This window comes from Mustela erminea, chromosome 5, assembly GCF_009829155.1.
Source record: "Mustela erminea isolate mMusErm1 chromosome 5, mMusErm1.Pri, whole genome shotgun sequence".
Classification (NCBI taxonomy): Eukaryota; Metazoa; Chordata; class Mammalia; order Carnivora; family Mustelidae; genus Mustela; species Mustela erminea.
This window is the reverse complement of record NC_045618.1, coordinates 130,336,420-130,356,256: the sequence shown is the minus strand read 5'-3', so window position 1 is coordinate 130,356,256 and position 19,837 is coordinate 130,336,420. Positions and strand designations below refer to the sequence as shown.

General features: G+C 52.2%; 1 protein-coding gene and 1 long non-coding RNA gene across 2 annotated transcripts; one reads left to right on the top strand and one right to left on the bottom strand.

The window, feature by feature from the left end:
• Nucleotides 1-6,071: 6,071 nt before the first annotated feature.
• Nucleotides 6,072-16,211, top strand: LOC116591709. The gene is made up of 5 exons (XM_032344842.1): nucleotides 6,072-6,157; nucleotides 10,046-10,247; nucleotides 10,678-10,867; nucleotides 15,155-15,241; nucleotides 15,388-16,211. Exons 2-5 carry the CDS (start codon nucleotides 10,200-10,202, stop codon nucleotides 15,492-15,494), a joined length of 432 nt encoding a protein of 143 aa, XP_032200733.1. The 5' UTR covers nucleotides 6,072-6,157; nucleotides 10,046-10,199; the 3' UTR covers nucleotides 15,495-16,211.
• Nucleotides 16,212-16,282: 71 nt separating this feature from the next.
• Nucleotides 16,283-19,192, bottom strand: LOC116591711. The gene is made up of 3 exons (XR_004286124.1): nucleotides 19,090-19,192; nucleotides 17,823-18,976; nucleotides 16,283-17,167 (listed from the first exon to the last, which is right to left on the bottom strand). It is a non-coding gene; the product is annotated as an uncharacterized LOC116591711 (long non-coding RNA).
• Nucleotides 19,193-19,837: the final 645 nt, after the last annotated feature.

Here is a 19,837-nt window from a genome sequence, read left to right as displayed (position 1 = left end):
CATAATTTTATGGACAGTGAAATAATATGTGAGTATATATGGATATTATTTACACCCTCCCTTTCTCCAACGGGAATTTGAGGTAGATGCTGGTGGACCAGTCTTTCTTATTCATAAGCACATATAGAATGGTGCTTGGTACCTCCTATAGTAGAAAGAGCCAGGGCTTTGCCGTCAAACAATTCTGGAGTTAAGTCCTAACTTAGCATCTTACTGTAACTTTAAGTCACTGCTTCATCTCTCTTAGCCTCAGTTTTTCCATCTGTAAAATGGGGTGTGGGATAATTGCCCACACGACAGCCATCCAATGGTCAATCCTGCTTTTTCCTTAATGGTCTGAATTTTTCTTTCAGGAGTCTACCCACTCCTGAAGATGACCCGAGTGGGAGGGGGAAATCCTAATTAGTCTAAACTGATCTTGGTATGCCATTCCTCTGGCCAGTGATTAATGTCCTGATGGATTTGCCGCCCAATTCCAGTCAATGAGATGTGAAGAGGGTTCTTTGTTGGCGGGGGGTGGAGAGTTGTTCTAGGATGTACTAACTTGCTCTTAAAACATGAGAGGAAATAATTGTTCTTTTGAGACTTAAAAAAAAAAAAGATTTTTTTATTGGGGCACCTGGGTGGCTCAGTGGGTTAAAGCCTCTGCCTTTGGCTTAGGTCATGATCCCAGGATTCTGGGATTCAGCCTCAGCAGGGAGCCTACTTCCTCCTCTCTGCCTGCCTACTTGTGATTTCTGTCAAATAAATAAATAAAATCTTTTAAAAAAGAGATTTATTTATTTATCTTAGAGAGAGAGAGAGAGAGCACAAGCAGGTGGGCAGAGGGAGAGGGAGAAAAAGAATCTCAAGGAGGCTCTGCACTTAGTGCGGAGCCTGATGTGCGACGTGATCCCACGACCCTGATATCATGACCTGAGCTGAAACCAAGAGCTGAGCGCTCAATTGACTGAGCCACTGAGGAGCCCCAGCAATTGTCCTCTTGCAGCCGGATCTTCTATCTGGAGTGATGGCTGGAGCAATAGCAGCCACCTTGTGATAAAGATAACTAGCTAAGCTAGCACACTGAAGGTGATAGAATGGGAACATGGCAAGAACCTGGGTCCTAGCAGTACAGTTTAGCAGCTGGAGGCATCTACCTCTGGACTGTTCTCTGTGTTCATGAGTTCCTTCATTGTTCAATGAGGGGCCCTGGGCTCAATCCGGTATTGTTGAGGTCTGTTACTTGCAGCCAAAAGCGTCAACTCCACAGGGTTGTCATGATGACTAAATAAAATAAAATTTGTAAAGTACCTAAGTGGACAAAGTGCCCAGCACACAGTAGGTTCTTAAAAAGGATGAAAGACTTTCCTGCTGAGACCTTCTGAAATGAATGCACCAATGACTATGAGGAGTGGCCCCAGGAACTTGGCAGATGGTAATAACGTTGAGAGCTGTTCAGAGATGGGTGGGTGCTGGGATGACAGCAAAGATGGCAATGATGCTGAAATTCAAACATCATGTTAGTAAATGTCCTGATGGAACTTCTCGGGACTGTCACAGTGGTTCCCCTTTGTACTGTTCGGGCCTTTTCTTACCCTGGTCAGAGTTAAACCATGCACGACACAGGCTTTTCTAATTGTGGGTGGCCACACTTGCATGATCCAGGGTGGTCCCTATTACCCTGGGGCATGGAAGCCCGGCTATGGGATGAAGGCTAGAGTGTAATTTGTAGCTTCAGGAGGAGCCAAGATCTGGAAGCAGAACTAACATACGGAAAGCACACAGTGCATCTGACAAAGGCACACCAAAACCGTCCCGCTCCCAGGGCGCCCAGAGGAGCCGTGCAGACATCCGCAGCTTTAGAAGGACCTGCCTTGGAGGGCCCACCTGGCTTTTGGCCCATGGACCAGGCTGCAGAGTTCTGCTCCGTGCCAGCCCCAAAGCCCTTTCGAACCTTGTTCCAGGAGAGCTTGGCCACACCGATGTCTGCCAGACTCAAGTCTACCCAACTGTGTGGGCGGCCCTGGCAGCAGGGGATGGGGGCAGGGTTTGTGCAAGGACACTGTGGCCCCTGCCCGAGACTTGTGGAAGAGGTGGTGGTGCACTTACTGGGCAAGCCAGGAGGGAACCTGGAGGAGGAAGGGAGCGGAAACCACAGACTCAAGGCAGCCTCAGCCCCTTTTCAAAGACCATCTCCACCTTAGAAGCCTGTTCCTGGTCCCTGTCCTCCTGGCTGCCTCCTGGCCATTGACTTCCTACTTGTTTGCCCCTTCTCTGCTTCCCAGAACTGCCATTCAATCGCATCCCACGTTTGTTTATTGAGAAGACTGTGTGAGATGCCGTATTTCTACTAACAACTAGTGGGTGAGTAAAGTATGAACATTAACAAGGTTAGAGTAGAAAGGACCTCAAAATGGTTTTCAAATCATCTTTACCACCTCAGAATCTTCCCCTCCGAAAGAAAAAAGGAAAGACTGCTGCAGCCGAATTCGGGCACGGGCAAGGCCCTGTCCATGGGACAGAGCCAGAGGCAGGCCCTACGGACAGTCTGAAAAACACTGATCTAGACCATGGGGGAAACTGAGGCTGGAGAAGTAAGGCGACCTCCCTGAGACAACACATGTCAGTGGTCCAGTCAGGTTCAAGTGCAAGTGTCTGAGCTCCTGGCCCAGCGTCCTATCCCATACACTGCCCTACACCTGTCGGCACCTGTTTCAAAGATCAGGGGGGATGAGGCAGGTCGACCTAGATTGGAAGGCATGTGCCACGGGCTAAGGAGAGCCCCTGGTTGTAATCAGGGAGCGAGCCTGTGGGAAAGAGGGGTAGGAGTTAGGGCCTAGAACAGGACAGGACAGGCAGGACATGATGTCAAACATGGCCTGGATGTGATGGGAAATCAGGTGGTGGGAAGAGGACAATGCCAGGCCCCGGCAAACACGATCAGCTAAAGCCTGAAGAAAGCCTGATGGCTCAGGGACCTGGGTTCCAGCCCTGGCTCTCTCATTATCATCCAGGTGACCTCGGATCAGTGGCCGCCTCTGTCTGGGTGTCCTTGCACAAAGAATGGTGGAGGGGTTGGGCTAGCTGGTCCTATTATTACAAGCTATGATGCCTTCTCCCCTCCCATGGGGCTCCCCACCCCCCCATTGTCACCGCTGCTCATTGACACCACTCCTCAGTGTGTGTCATGAGGCGGGGAGTGACACCAGGAGGAAAGGTCCCCAGGTGCCCCTTGAGAGCAGCCCAGAACGGCAGGCCTTCTCAAGTGGCCCACCCAGAGCTTTGGAGAGCAGACCACAAGGAGGCAGGAATCCTGGGCAGAACTAGAGCATAAACTATTCCTTTTCTGAGAAGTATTCTTTCCAGTCCAGTTCCCTCTGGAGGCCCAGGCCTCAGCCAATCCCCCCTGCCCCAGTGCACTCCCTGGGAGCAGAAAGGGGGGATCGCAAGGGTAGGGGTCACAAGCTACTTACTGGCTCCAAATCTCAGTATTATCATTTGTAAAATGAAATAAAACTAGTATCTTAATATTCTCACTTATTAAATTGATCATTTCAGTAGTTTGTGTGATGAACTGAGATAATCCTTGCCAGGTGCCTAGGACCGTGCCTGGTAGAAGGAGGCCTCAGTCAATATTAGTCCCACCCATTGCCAGAGGGCTGCCTGCTAGGAAGACCACACAGTTTGAAGGCTCTTGACACTAAACAGACTGGTTCATCAAGGGCCCCTGTATGTCTCACACATGGCTTTCAATCACAGGAGGGGAGAATGTGCGGGGCGCCTGGGGAGATTGTGGGAAGCCCACTGGAAACAATGTGTGCACGCCCCCTGCTGGCCAGGAGCAAAGGTGCAGGTCTCTGGGCTTGGGGAGTTTGGGGGTGATGTGGGGGATCCTTGTTAGCACAACCTGCTGCTGCCCTGCTATATTGACCCAATATTCACAGAGCACGCTCCAGGTGTTACCAAGCAGGCTTTCAGAGCGATGCAAAATGAGTGACAGGTAAACTAGGTTTTTTTGGAGCCAACTAATTTTGGAGTCAACCATAACCCGGCTCGGGTTCAAGCTCAAACTCCACGCCCACCGCCCCAGAAACCATCGGTGTTGCATACAGCAGTTGCAAAATTCCTTGCACCTTGAACTGGTTGTATGTGGAGTGACCTTGGACAAGGCATAGAATCCCCCTGAGCTTCCGTGTCCTCATCTGTAACACACAAGTCTTCTTCACCCTTCCTCCCAAGCCAGAGGGAGGAGACAAGGTCACTTGGGGGAGTTGAAAGCAGTTGAGTCTTCTCTAGGGAAACCTCATCTCTTTGAACCTGGGCTGTCACTCGTTTGGCTAATCCAGAAGGGACCCTGTGATGCTCTTGTGACATGCCAGGCTCCCCAGGTGCTCCTATCCACCAAGTACTCTGGGATCCTGGGCTCTGGGACCTTCTCTTGGAGATTAATGGTGGAGCCCTAACCTCTCATGTGAGACCATCAGACTGGATGTGGCAGGATCGTGCAAACAGAAAACCTGAGCGTTCAAGTGCCCACACTGCACATTCCCTGCCACACATGTGTATCCTCCTTGAATTACTTGGACTGCTTAGTCTCACGGTGTCAGCCTGCTGAGGGCTATTTGCCCTCCTATCTACCTTGTTCTCTCCCAGACTACCAGGCAACTTCTGTCTCTCGCTATGGCTGCAAGGGTTTGAGAATCAGGATAGGAAAATACATTCTCAATGATTTTTTCTTTTTTTTCTTTTTAAGATTTTTTTTTTTTTTAAATTTGACAGAGATCACAAGTAGGCAGAGAGACAGGCAGAGAGAGAGGAGGAAGCAGGCTCCATGCTGAGCTGAGAGCCCAATGCAGGGCTCGATCCCAGGACCCTGAGATCATGACCTGAGCTGAAATCAAGAGTCTGTCACTTAGCCACCTGAGCAACCCAGGTGCCCCCATTCGCAATGAATTTTTTTTTTCAATGAATTTTTATTAACAACTCCCATCACTACCACAATAAGCAATTTTCACTCCCAGGGCCCTTTACCACACACACATACACACACACACACACAACAAAGGTGAACACTGGAAACCCTCCATTCTAGAGTGATACTTTAACACCTGTATTAACACAACCCAAATTGTGTCCAGTTTATTTTTAAAATATTTTTAAAGTTCTTTCATTTTTTCATTTTTAAAATTTTATTTATTTATTTGACACAGAGAGAGAATAAGCAGGGGGAGTGGTAGGCAGAGGGTGAGGGAGAGGCAGCCTCCTCAGTGAGCAGGGAGCCTGATGTGGGGTTCAATCCCAGGACCCTGGGACCATGACCTGAGCTGAAGGCCGACACTTAACCAACTGAGCCACTCAGGTGCTCCTGTCCAGTTTATTTTTTGAGGATGTGTTTATGTGCTTTTGCATTCATTCACATAGCAAAGTTTTACTGAGCTAATGATTGCAAGGTATTGGGACAATAGCAGTAAACGAAATAGACACAAATTCTTGCCGTCAGTGGAGAGTGTGTGTGTGTGGGGGGGGGTCATGGGATAGAAAAGTAAATAAACAAGTGGCATAACCATGGTTGATGGTTACGTGTGCTATGGAGAAAGCCAAAGCAGAGTAGGGAGTTTGTGTGCCCCACCATAGGGGGCAATTTTAAAGGGCGTGGTCAGGGAATGTTGTGTTAAAAAGGTGACACATAAGTAAAGATCTAAAGAAAGTGAGGGAGAGAAGCGTGTAGTTACTTGGTAGAAGAGAGTCCCAAGCAGAGGGAAAGGCCAGTGCAAAGGCACTGGGGCAGAAGCACACCTGTTGACAGAGAAGCTGTCCTGAAGACAACAAGGGGAGGAAAGGGACATATGTCAGAGAGAGAATGGGGAGGGGCAGTGGGTGTCAGGCTTTGAGGGCCACTGGAAGGACACTGGTGTTTACTCTGAGTGAGCTGGGAGCCATGTAGAGTTCTGAGCGGAGGAGTGACATCATCTGTCCTACATTTGAATAAGCTCATTCTTTTTTTTTTTTTTTTTTTCATTTATTTATTTAACAGAGAGAGAAAGCACAAGCAGGGGGAGCTGCAGACAGAGGCAGAGGGAGAAGCAGGCTCCCCTGGGCTCATGACCTGAGCCCAAGACAGACACTTAGCCAACGGAGCCACCCAGGCACCCTGAATAGACTCATTCTGTAGGAGGTAAGTGTGGGAGAGCACGGGGACCAGGCTGTGGGAGACATGTAGGCAAGGGGAATGGTGGCTGGTGCCACAGTCATGGTGGCAAAGTTGGTGAGAAGAGGTCAACTTCTGAAGACAGGGCAATGAGCAGGGGAACGGATGCGTTAGAGGAGAAATCATCCATTTTGATTTGTTCAAATATTTCCCTTGCGTATTTTGTCATTAGTCTACAATCCTGAATGTATGTAGGGAGAAGGACTAGCGTGCACACCCACACCTGCTCGGCGACAGCAGCAAGTTACCATATCCCCTGCAGGACTCCACTGCCCTTCTCGGGTAGGAGCAGTGATAACTAGGCCTCCCTCCCAGGCGTGCTGTGAGGACAGTGCATGCCAAGCACTTAGCAAACTCTTGCTCTCAATAAAGAGGAGCTGTTCTCATTAATAAAGTAGGATCAAGGGTCCCCCACACCCTCTGTCCAACCAATATGGCGAATTCCAACCCTCTTCTGAAATTTCAGAGACTAGCGCCTGGCATGTAGGCAGGGTGTGACAAAGCTCTACTTCAAGAAATGGAGTGTGGAGAGGTTAATCAGGGTAGGCTTCCAGGAAGAGGAGCTAGCCTCACTGCCTCTCTTCTCAGGTGAAGAAACCAAGGTTCAAAGACTTTAAATAACTCATGTGAGGTCACAAAGCTAGACACTGGCAGAGAAGGGCTTGTGTCTGTGCCTGTCTGGCTCAGAAGCCACCTGTTGACAAGCCATTCCCATCAGAGGAGAATGATGGCCATTCACGCAACGACCTGGGACAATGCCATCCGCATGGCCTCATTAAGTCAGGGTGGAGCCGGGTATGGGAACGTTGACGCCACTTTGCTATCCAGCCCACATTCTCGGGGTGAGCGTGAGTGGTGGGCTGGGCCCCATGCACGGGGTTTTGGCGGCATAACCTCACTTGACTGTTACCTCGAAGATGAGAAAACAGGCCCAGCAAGCTTCTGGAGCTCACCTGTGAGTGTCTCTAAAGAGACAAGAACCCAAGTGTTTCAGTAACCTATTGCTGTGACACCATCAACTAGAAGAGTTATGGCTTAAGACAACAATTTATTCCTTCTCGTGATTCTGTGAGTCAAGAATTTGGGCAGGGATCAGCAGGGTGGTTCTCGGCAGGTAAGTTACCTGGAGCTGTGAGACCAGGAGGGGATGGACCAAGAAGGCTTCATTCCCACGCCTGGCACCTCAGCCCTCCTCCACGTGGCCTCTCCGGTGGCCACACAGTGGCTTGAGGGTAGCTGGATTTCTTACGTGGCAGGGGACTTCCAAAGACATGAAGGCAGAAGCTGTCAGGCTCCTGAGGGGCTAGCCGTTGGCTGGTCAGAGCAAGTCACTGGGTCAGCCCAGATTCAGGAGAAGGGGAAGCGTGTTTCTCCTCTTGAAGGGCAACATGCACAAACCAGAATGGGAGACATTTGTGGCCATGATGGGAGACCGACTACCATCCCCAGCCTCCTCACTGCCTTCACCCAGGCCCTGGGTATGACCCAGGGCACTGTTATTTTGGGGGACTCCGTGAAGTCTGGTGGACCCCCAGGACAAGGCCCACCATGGTTTGTCTTACGGTGCCCTCTTGCCCGACAACACCTTCATGTTCTGGGCCTGGATTCACAAGAATGTACGGTATCTTGTTTCCTTGAGGGCAGGCACCAGTTTTTCCTCCTTCCTAGGATCGCAGACCCTGAGTTAGCCTAAACCTGTCTTTTTTTCCCCTCTTTTTTAAAGGTGTATTATTTATTTATGTTAGTAGGGGAGGGGCAGAGGGAGAGGGAGAGAGAGAGAGAGTCCCAAGCAGACTCCATGCTGAGTGTGGAGCCAACATGAGTCTCGATTGCAGGACTCTAAGATCACAACCTGAGCCAAAATCAAGAATTGGATGTTTAACTGACTGTGCCACCCAGGTGCCCCACTTTTTTCGGTAAGCTCTACGCCCACTATGGGGCTCGAGCTCATGACCCCAAGATCAAGAGCGACACATTCCATGGACCAGCCTAAGCCTGTCTTTTCTCAGGAACCTACAAGAACCTGACACTTGCAGGTAGTCAACCACCTGAACAAAACGGGGTCAGATTCACCTTTGCAGACCCAGCACGGGGCCTTTCCCAGAAGAAGATCTTCATAAATGGGGACTTTCTGGCTCCTGCGTTCACGCGCTTGAGCTGGAACAAAGGAAGAGAGTTTCTTACTTCAGGACCCATCCTGTCTTCATCCCCTGGGAATGTGTTTAAGAAGCAGGACAGCCCCCCACCCCCACCCCCCAACAAGAACCTGCATCTAACCAGATGTCCAAGTGATTCCTATGCCTGTTAAGGTTGGAGAGGACTCAGGTAGCAGTTCCCAAGGTAGAGAGAACAGGACAGGTTGGGAGGGCAGTTGCCAGTTGAACCCCGTGGGGTTGAGCCCAGACATCAGAATTTTCTGAAAGCTCCCCGGGTGACTTCAGTGTTCTTCCAGGGTCAAGAGCCCCTGGTTAGTATTAGCTATGCCCAATGTGGGGCTAATACTTAGAGTATTAGTTCTCTAAGTGTGGTGTGTGAGCTGTCTGCATCCAAATCACTTGGGGGCACTTACCAAATATGCAATTCCTGCCTCCCACACCCAGTTTTGGAGTCTCGTTCTCCTGGGAGTGGGGCCCAGAAATCCACATTTTTAACCATCTCTCTAGGTGATGCGAATGCATTACTGAGGTTTGAGACCCTCCGTTCAGGGCCGCGAGTAAGGCAGCAATGAGGTTTGCAAACTCTACAAATGACAATGTGCGAAAAGTTAGAAACTCCAGACAAGCGGAAGTAGGAAACAACAACCCTCCACACTCCTACTGTCTGGAGACAACGGGAGGCCCCGCGGCACCCACTCAGGAGACAGGGAGGAGCCCTCCTCCTCCGGAGAGGATGCCCCCCCCCAACCCCATGCGGCGGTTGGCAGTGATTTGGGTTCTGTTCTGCTGGTGGGGTGGAGCCTCTCAGCTGGCCCGGACAGAATTATTGCCTCAAATTACATGGTTGATTATCAATTACTTGTGTCCGTGTGAGAGCATGTGTGCGTGTGTGCAGAAGTGCCTTTGCAAGTCATTAAGGGTCGTAATTCTGGATTATCGTTGATTAACGAGAGGGAGGCCTGGTACCTCCAGCAGCCGGGATGGCAGCCCCGCAATTATGTCCCAGCTGATCAGTAATTGGCGCATCGCAAGATGATTTCTCTCTCTCCTCTGCCACCTCCCAGCCTCTCTGGGCGGCTCCGCAATTAGCGCCATTGCTCATTCCCTTCCAGCCCGGGCTGGGTTCACGGGTCTGCTTTCTGGCAGGCAGCGCGGGGCTGGCTGATGGTGGAGGGGCGGTGGCAGAGGCGCAGTGGTGGGGGCGGGGAGCTGGCATGGGCGCTCTCTGGCTCGCCGAGAACTGCTGTGCCTGTCCCGTCATCACTCTTCCCAGGGAGCCAGGGAGCTGGTCTCTCCCTCCCTGCCTCCACCCCCACGGCCTGGCTGGGGAAACTGAGACTCAGAGAAGGAGAGGGGCAACTTAGGAAACAAAAACCCCGGTGCACCAGGAGGGCTCAGTCAGTTAAGCTTCCAACTCTTGATTTCGTGTCAGGTCGTGATCTCAGGGTCGTGAGATCCAGCCCCACATCAGGCTCTGCGCTCAGCGTGGTGTCTGCTTGTGATTCTCTCTCCCTCTCTCTGCCCCTCCTCCCCATAAATATGTAAAACCTAAAAGAAAAAAAAAAAATCCCAAACCAATAAGTCAGAATGGTATGGCCACCTGACCCCAACCTTGCAGAGCCAAGGCGAAATCAAAGACATACCTCCTATCATCACTCCCACCCTTGGGAGGCTGTGAGGTGCCTGTTGGTTGTCTCAGTTTTTGTCCTAGAGAACTTGCAAATAGATGCGCCAGCTCCCAGGTTGGAGGAAGGGCCCTAAGGAATGTGTGGAAGGCGGCATCGTCGCCTGCTTGGATTATGACAATGGCCTCCTAACTGTGCTCCCACTTCCACGTTGGGCCCCCAACATCCATGATGCTGGAACAGAGGGACCCTGAGGCACACTCCACTCCAACCCAGGTACCTCCCCGTTGCCCTCAGGATAAAGTCCAGGTCCCTGGTCCTCACGCCAGCCGTCCTCTCTGCTCTAGTGTGGACCCCTCAGTGCGCCGGCTCCCTCCACACGCCCGTCCTGTCCTTTGCCCCATCTGGTCCTTCTCCCCAGGTCCCGTTTCCCTTCCCCCATCTTCCTTCACCTGGGGCACACACCCTCAGGAGGCCGTGATACTGCTCACGCTTGGGCTCCACTCCCAAGAAAGGGGTCCTGTCCTCCCCAGGGAGCAGCAGTTAGAGAAGCAGAAACTGTAAGGAAGGCTTTACGGGGTTTTGAGGGTATAGGGAAGACGGGACAATTCCGGAACCTTCCACATAAAAGACTCTGCAGAGCCACCAGGCAGTTTGTTTCTGAGCCTTGCAGCTGTCTTGGCCATTTTCATTTTTATCTACTTAGGGTGGTCAGCAGGTCATGGCAAGCGGGAGACGTGATGCTAATGACTCCGGCTCCACGTGGCGACCATTCAGGAAAAAGCTGCAATGTTCTCTCTGCCACATTAATCAGAGAAACACATCAAGAGCTGTTGCATGGAGACAGCTTTCCTCCCAGTACCTGCCCTGCATGCTAATCACCACCCCTCCTGGCGGTGAGTCAGCTCCATGCCAGGCGGGTGGTGGGGGAAGGCCAGAAATGCCAGCTCCCTGCGGTGGGGAGCAGCCCGGGCAGGGGAGGGGGGAGCCAGGCCCTACCCCCACACACACTGCATAAGACCATCATCGATGGGTGGACAGGTGGAGATGGCAAGTCGTGGGAGAGTCCATCCCAATGTAAACCCTGGGTTACCTCCTTGGGTCTACTAGAGAGAATTCTCCAGAAGCTGATCCCTGGCCAGAGTCCAGGCTTAAAGCAAGATGGATCTCACTGCTAGGCACTTTGGTAACAATAGGACATCGCTTCTGGTAGAGCTGGACGTGTGGCAGACACACATGGAAGCACTCTCCGTATATTACTCATTTAACCCTTTAGGAATATTCCCACTGTGCGGATGAGAAAGGCGACACACAGACAGGTTAAGTAGCCAAACCAGGGCTGCACAGCTAGTAACAACTGATCGGGTGTGAACCCCAGCAACCATGCCACAGTGCACTCCCCTCCACCGCCTCTCTTTGCTCTGCTGGAGCTCAGAGTCCCCTGAGGCCCTGGGTGCAGTTTGTATGTTTCATTCATTCACTCACACAGCTACTGTTTGCAGAACACCTACCATATATGAGGCGCCATACCAGGCACAAGGAGAGACAAGGAGGCACAAAACAGGCATCACCGTAGTATTAGCACCAATAGCCGATTGCAGAATGTGGTAAGAGTCATGAGAAGCAGCGGGTTCCATGCAACTGTGTAATGGGAAGCCCGTTCACACGTGAGAGCCCTCATCAGGTCACGCAGGTTTGCAGACCCCTCCTTCCCTCATTCTGTCCACAAGTACCTATCAATCGTTCATTCGGGCACGGTGCACCAGGACAGGGTGGTGGCGGGGCACAGAGTTTCTCCCTCAGGAGTAGCCTGGTGGGGAAGACAGAGAAATACAAATGTACCAGAAAAGGAAGGAACGGTGAGGGTTCTGAGTGTTATTATTATTTTTTTAAATTTTTATTAAGAAAACCTACATTTCTTTAAGGGTCTCTTGCAGGGAGAAAGCAAGAGAGAGAAAATGCATTCTGCTAAAGACATTCACCTTGGCTTTGCCCACAGCTGCTCCCGAGCATCCGCGTGGGCCCCGGTGGCGATTGAGCTGGGCCGTGCGCCAGGCCCTTTGCGTCTCTCTGAAGATGGGCTGGCCACTGTCCGCAGCCTCCCTCTCCCCCCTCACTGCCCTGCCTCTCCGTGGGGCTTTTCCACTGATGCCCCGGGAAATCCCCCATCTCCCTATAGAAAGGACGCCCCCTGCCCTCCCTCCCCATGTGGCGTCCTGCACACCAGACATGGGAGGCCACGGGCTTTGGAGAACGATAGGGAGCAAAAAGAGCGTTTTAAAACATGTCTCTGTTATTTCCCTTCTTGGCCTCCCTCAGCATCCCACCTGGCATATGAACTTGTTCTTCCCTTATATGGCTCTGAGAAAAGCACCATATGGCCGTTCATCAGGCCCACGGGCTGGTTTCCATCCAGCCCACTCTGATTTCCTCCCAGGCTCGGGTCTGCCGAATGACCCGCCCTTCAGGAGGGCGCCCTTCCTGAGGGGGGAAGGAAGAGAGACAGCGACGGTGAAGACATACAGAGCTCGAGCCACCGGCCGGGGACGGTGCCGAGGACTTGCATGTGGCGATGCTATCACTGTCCCCTCACAGATGGAGACACTGACACAGGGAGGTGTTTGGAGACATCCTCTAGGTCACGTGGCTGGTGATGGCAGAGCTGGGATCTGAGCTGTACTGACCATCAGATTTTGCTGCTTTGCGCTCATGGAAAACCCAATCTTAGCTAAAGGGTCTTGGCGGGAAGGGATGAGAGTTTAGGAGAAGGGGTCCTGCCCACGTGGCCAGGAGGAGGGATGCCAGAGGAAAGACGGATAAATCCATGAGGCAGGACAAAGCCTGGCTGACCCCCCACCCTCCCCCCCAGGAGAACAGGGTCTGAGCTCAGTAAGTGAAGCCAGCACAAGCCAGGAGAAAGCCAGGAGGATCTGGAAGCAGCCCCCTTGCAGAGCTGCAGGAGGCCCGGGAGGCCAGTTTCCCCCTTGGGCTCCTTGCCTAGGCCCTTCCCACTGGCTCCCTCCATCCTGCTTTCTCTGCTCTCCGGGACTGAGTGACAAGGGCACCCTCCCGGAAGCCCGCCGAGCTGCGAGGCTGCCTTGGGAGTAGTGGGCCCGAGGGACCTGGGCACGGATCTCAGCTCCGTGTTTGCTCCATGACTGTGTGGCCCAGTAGCGCCCACCCCCATGCCCTTGAGCCTCACCTACAGGGTTGCGTGGGGAAGAGGTGTGAAATGAACTAAGGGTCAAGAACCTTTGGCAGGCTCCTGGCACAGAAGAGCGGTGTGATCCGGGCGTCCGGCCCTCATTCCCTGTTCTTCCTTCAAGAACAGAAAGGAGGAAGCAGAGGTTCCTGGGGTATTGGGGCTGGGCCTGGCAGAGGTTCAGGCCCTGGCGTGGCCCCTCCCCCGTAGAGAAAGGAGCCTCATTGGACCTGACTCCACCCTCTGTACCCCCTCAGCCTTGCTGGGCTCCTTCCCCCACGTCTCCCCTGCTGCACGCCCGCAGAGGATGGGCTGTCTCCGCCGTGTCTACTGGGAAACACGAGCCCACAGTGCGAGACCCGGGTGCGGAATCCAGGACGGATGTCCGCCTCCGTTGGGCCTCTCCAGTGTCCGGGGGCCTTTGGATGGGAGGCCAGGCAACCCCCCACCCTTCACCCCAGGACATCCCCCTTGAGAGGACGCATGAAGGGACCTTGGAGGGACTCACTGCCCCAAAAAGTATGGCAAGGAATGGGAATTTGGTGACGACTGTGGTGTACGAGTGAGCCAGGCAAGCAGCGCAGGGAAGACGAGCGCGCTTTTCTTCACGCTGTTTTTTTTCTCTCCATTAAAAAAAATGTGAACGCAGAGGTAAAGAGAGAAAAAAGTGAGAAGTTCCTTTGATTCCCATCTCTCATCAATTATCACCACTATCCCCAGCAATAACCTGTGTAACAGTTCACCGTGCGACATCATGGGCTTTGCCTAGCATTTACACATGCACGCGCACACACACACACACACACGTGTACACCCATGTGTACGTGGGTACGCTGCCAGGGTCTTTGTTTCTCTTTGCTTCTACACAAACGCTGTCCCGTTGACCACATCGCTCTGCAGTTGTCTCCCCACAACAGCATATGCTGGACCTTTTCTCCTGTCAATATATATGGAGCATTCTCGTTGGTGGGTTTTTTTTTTTTCTGTGTAATATTGCACACGAAGACAACACAGTGGAGTCAATCATGCCCTTTCCACTCACACCCTCACTCGGAGTCCCCGTTGCTCACCCAGCTCTGGGGAGCATGAATCAAAAGGCTTTTTTACAGTACGTGGTGGTTCCGCACAATGACAGGGGACACCACATTCGGAATGTGGTGGTCCCTTCCATCCCCCTGGAACAGATAAGGTGTCTCTGGGTTTTTTCCATGCACATGACTCTGCAGTCAGCATCCCTGCCCGCGCCTCTCGGTGCACATGTGTGGATAGCCCTCTAGCCATTGCTAGCTCGGGGTGGAGTGGGTGGGCAGAAGCGCACGCGCCCTCGGTTGGACAGACCCTGCTGCACTATGTGTGTGTTGGGGTGGGGGCGGCTTATAGTCTCCTGCGCTCGGCTCGGCCGCACCGGTCCCCCTAGCACATATCCATCATGTGGCTGCCGGCCGGCTGGCAGCTTCCAGGAAATCAATTGCAAAGACAGGCAATTGTCATCGGCTTGAACACGGGAAGCCATCCAGAGAGTAGATTCAATTGTAGGAGAAAATCATACTGGGCTCAAGACCGCTTGTAATGGAGACCCCTTGGTGACCTTTCTGGAGAAGTTAAAAGAACACCGGCAGACACACTCCCATTCTTGATCATCTACCTCCAGTCCAACTGCCGGGAGCACAGCCCTCTGCCCTTGGAGAAGCTGCTCCTCTTTAGCAGCCATATGGGAAGGGGGAGGCCTGGTCTGGGGCGCAGGCTGTCCATGTGCAGACAAGGAGGCCCGTGGGGCACCTGCTCCCCTGGAGGGTGGGCCCAGGTGACCATGAGGTTCCCAGCTGCTCAAGGTCACGGTACCCACCCCCTTCTGCTCACTGGAGAGGTGGTCTGGCCGCCAGGCAGCGGTCCTCTGTGACTGCTCCCTCTCCACCTGTTCCCCGGGGCCAGGATCCTCTGGCTGAGTACAACCCTCTCTCCCCCACCTGCACAAACACAGGTGCAGGCACCGCTTACCTCGTTCTTATGATCCAGCTGGAGACCTTTGCCCTGCACCCCCAGGAGGAGGGGGCTCTCTTCCAGCCCAGTGAGTACTGGAAAAGGAGGTGCGGTAGGGACTGGCCCAACATGTTCCTTAACTGTAAGGGTGCCCAGAGCCTTTACCTGATTTCGAAGGAGCTATGTTGATAAGCGCTCACCCTCTAACCCCCTGCCCCATTACTTCCTCTCTAGATCCCTGCTGCCACACAGAAAACTCAGCTATAGCCATGAACTTGGAGAAACACCCACTCCTCTTCTATCACAGCTGTCCCCGCTCTCCAGGCCTGCTTACCGGGTAATGATGGAAATACCTCTGACTACCACTGACGGGGCACTCACGGTTCAGGACACCAAGTGCTTTACATGTATTACCTGACGTCATTTTCACAAACTTGGCAAGGTGGGTGCCTCTATGATTTACAGGTGGGGAAATGGAGGCTCAGAGAGGTTAAGTAACTTGACCCAGGTCACACAGCTGGTTAGCTCCAATGCCAGGTTTGGAAACCAGGTCTTTGTCAGACTCCAGAGCTGGTGGGCTAAAGCGGTGGGCCACCTTGGCTCCCACTTACTTCACCTGCACCCTCCCCTTCCATGCAGCTCTGTCTTCTGTTCACTCCCCTCCCCTGGTGCTCTACTCTGCCAGGGGCTCAAGAGGTCAAGATCATCAGGGTTCTGTCGGGAAGGCAGGTCCTTATTCTGATCGTGTCCAACCTCCTCCAGCTGCCCAAGGACCAACGTCTAGTCCCAAGCCCCATGCAGGTGCCCAGGTCATTTTGCGGCTGAGGAAAGACAGGCAGAGTGATGGGGGCAAGCTCTAATCACCATTTAACACCCCAGAGCCAATAATACCCATGGAGATAAAGTATACTGTATCTGCTGGCCTGAAAAGATGTCCTCATATATTGTTCTACTGAAAAAGGACAACAAAACAAGGTTGTTTTTTTTTCTATTTTAAATTTTTCTTTCTTTCTTTTTTTTAGTTATCTCTTTGTCTAACCTGGAGTTCGTACTCACAACCCCAAGGTTAGGAGTTCCACCAACTAAGCCAGCCAGGCGCCCCAAGATAGCAGGTTTAAAAGCAATGTACAGTAAGAAAACATTTTATTGATGAAACAAAAGTATTGTCTATGTATCTAAGCATAGAAAAGGGATATTTGCCAAGATGTTAACAGATGACTTTTGTTGTCTTCTCTTGGCTTATCTGTGCTTTCTAATTTTTTTCAATGAATGTAGACTACTTACATGATTTTAAAAAGCAATAAAAATAAACCAATCCCAGGCTGAGTTTCTCTCTCCCAGTCCCTGTCCCTACCTCCAACAGCTCTCCAGAAAACCCCACACTTCCTAGTCCTGGGCATTCCCTTGGCTCCCATCCTGTCTGCCTCTGAGTAGGGGTGGGGGTGGTCCTACCCACACCAGGTCCACCACGGGAGGGGTGCAGATGCTGACCGCCTCCGTCCAAAGACACAGTGGCTAGACCCTAACCCAAATGCACAGTGGCCGGAGGCCCACTTCCTTCTCTCCTGCTACCATTTCACGGAGGAGGAAATGCTCTGCTTTTTACTGCATTGTTTGCTTCTCAGGCGCAGGAGCTGGGAGGCAGGCCCTCCAGGTGCTGTGGATTGGAGCCCCAGGGCAAACGGCTCCTCTGCCGAGAGGTGATTCTGTCAAAATGAAGAGGGAGGGGAAAGAAATCACAGCACTCCCGATCATCATCATCATCATCATCGGAAAAGAAAGAGCAGTGCCTTGGGATGGGCTAGGCTGGTCCCTTCTAGAAGGCTCCGAGGAAGCGAGAAAGGAATGGGAACGGAGCTTCCTGAGCATCTGCTGCGTACACTCCGTGGCCCCTCCACAGACAGGCTCTGGCCCCTGTGAATGGCCTTCCCTTTGTGCAAGTCAGGCACCTGGGCCAGAATTCTTGCCTCTCTGGTGCTTCACTTCCAGTCAGAGTAGGCTCTGGACAATGACTCTGGGTGGAGACATTTGTGTTGGCTGGGAGCCTCCTCATGCCAGAGTTAGACACTGCCTGGGCTCCCCAAGAACTAGAAAGACCCCTCTGCTCAGGAGCAGAGGCTAGGAGCAAGCATTTTTCTGAGGACCTGGCTTTGTGAGCACCTTCTAGTCTAAGGACGAATTGCTAATTCCATTGTTCCTGCCATTCAACAAGCAGAAATCAGAAGGCAGCCTAGGGGGCCTGCAGAGCTGGCCTGGGGCTCAAGGGAAAGGAGCAGAGGCCCTCCAGTGGTCCCCTGAACCCCTGTCTTCAAATCACATTCCCTGGGGTGGCCATCCTCGAGACCCAGAAACCAGGTTCCTGTCCCCACCAGCCTCTTACACACACCTCATTGGGACACAGGAGACCCTGGTCCTCCTCTAGCTCCACACCTGGCCACCTGGGTTCCCCAGGCCAAGTCACTCTTGGCCACCACCACCCCTCCCCCGCTTCTACTCACACTGCGTTGCCATTTAAAGAACTGTTTCAAAGGGTGTTGCTGAAGATTGCTAAACCCCTGAATGGGGGTCTGCTACTGAGTTCCAGGCCCTGAGCGGTGGGGTTTGGCTGCAGGTAGTCGAAGAGTGTTTGTTAGCGACATCCTGTGGACATACTGGGTAACTGCACTCACCTGGATGGAAGCCATGGGGTGACATCCAGCTTTCCTCATTATGTGGAGAGGAGCTGATTGCAATTAATCACACTCATCACCTTACACAGGGAGCTGTCTTAGAGTTGGAACAGAATCCCTCCCAAAAACAGAAAACAGCCTTCCAGCCACAAATTTCCATCAGCCTCCAACTTTACATCTGTTTCATTTTAATTTGTCCCTTCTCAAATACTGACCTGATAGAAGAGTCTGGTGGCCGTGGAGGGACAGTGATGTCAATAATAATATTCAGAGAAGAAAAGTGTCGTGGGCTGTTTACTCTTCCCATGAATTCCATGTATTATCTAATCTTCCTGACAACCCAAGGGGGTATGGGCTCTTATCCCCATCTTTCAGATGAAGAGTCAGCAGCTAGGAGCACTGTGGACCCTGGAACTTCTCGCACTCTTCCTGCCCTTGCAGGATCTCAGTGCTGAAGGCTCCTCCCCCTAGTGTCCCCAGGCCCCCTCCTTCTCGGGCCTCTGCAGAGGAGGGCCGTCTTTTTTGCCCATAGCTGCCTAGTCAGCAGAGGGATGGCCATCATGGCGGCTGGTCGTGAACAAGTCTGTTCACACCTACAGCCCCAGCCCCTAACACGGTGTCCAGCACACAGAAGGTGTTCATCCATAAAGGAATGACTGGGACACCTATCCACAAATGGTGGAGGAGCCCACAGCATGAAACGTCCCTGAAGAGAATGGTTCTGGGGCCCCTGACAGTTCCAAGTGATGTAGGAGGTTTCCACGGTGCCACCCTTCCTGTTTCCAGTTATCCCAAGGCCCCAGTACAATAGACATCAGTCTTAGTTATCTGTTGCTGCCTAATGGATTACTTCAGTTGTTGGTAGCTTAAAATAATAATAAGCATTAGTCCTCTCACAGTTTCTGGGAGCCAGGAATGGGGGAATGGCTTCCCTGGGTGTTCTGGCTCCGTGCCTTTTAGGGGGCAATACCCAAATATCAGCTGGGTTTGCAGCCATCTGAAGGCCCGCCTGAGGCTGTGGGATCTGCTTCTGAGGCTACTCACTCATAGTGTGGCAAGATGGCGCGGGCTGTTGACCAGGTCCTTGGTTCCTTGCCATGTGGGCCTCTCCATACGTCTGCCTGAGGATCCTCATGTCATGGCGGCCTGCTTCCCTTAGGACAAGGGATGTGAGAGAGAGCAGGGTAGAGAGCACAGTGTCTCCTATGACTGTATTAGCCTCTTAGGGTTTCTGTGACAAAGGTGGTTTAACACAACAGATACCTACTCTCTCACATTCTGGAAGCTGGAAGTGTGAGATCAGGGTATCGGCAGGAAGCACGATCCAAGACGAGAAGTGAGGAGTCCGGATCCTAGTTCTAGCTCTCCCACCAAAGTGATGAGGGAGCAAGAGGCTGGCTGAGAACAAAGCAAAAGCTGGCGCCTTGCACCCCCCCCCTTTCATCCGCTCCCCTCCATATGTGTAGCATTTCTCAGGCACCCCTGACCGCCATAAAACGATAAATAGTTAACTTGCAGAGATCACAGTCCTGCAAGGTAGGAGTCTCCCTTGGTTTGCAAATATCCTTGAGATTTACAACAAAGAAGTTACCTTATCAATAGCCCAATCTCCAAAGACACAGAACTCAGTTCCTCAAGCCTAATGTTACCCTCCCCTCCATAAAAACCGAAGGAGGTGGAAGTAGAAGGAAAAGTAAATAAAGTTAAATTTCTTCTAAACCTAAATCTTATTAACAAGGATGCTTGATAGCAGGAATGGAACATTCCACCAGACTTCCAATTGTCTTTACTCGATAACAACTAAGCCTTCAATATCCTGATAGTATTCTTTGCCCCAATAGCCCTTCTGAACACCCCTTTGTCCTCACCTACCCAACCGTGGGGTATATAACATGCCCACCTTCACAACCCGGGGCAGCCTCATCTCTGCCTGCCCACGGGCCCTGTCCCCGTGCTTTAATAAACCACCATTTTGCACCAATGACGTCTTAAGAATTCTTTCTTTAGTCGTCGGC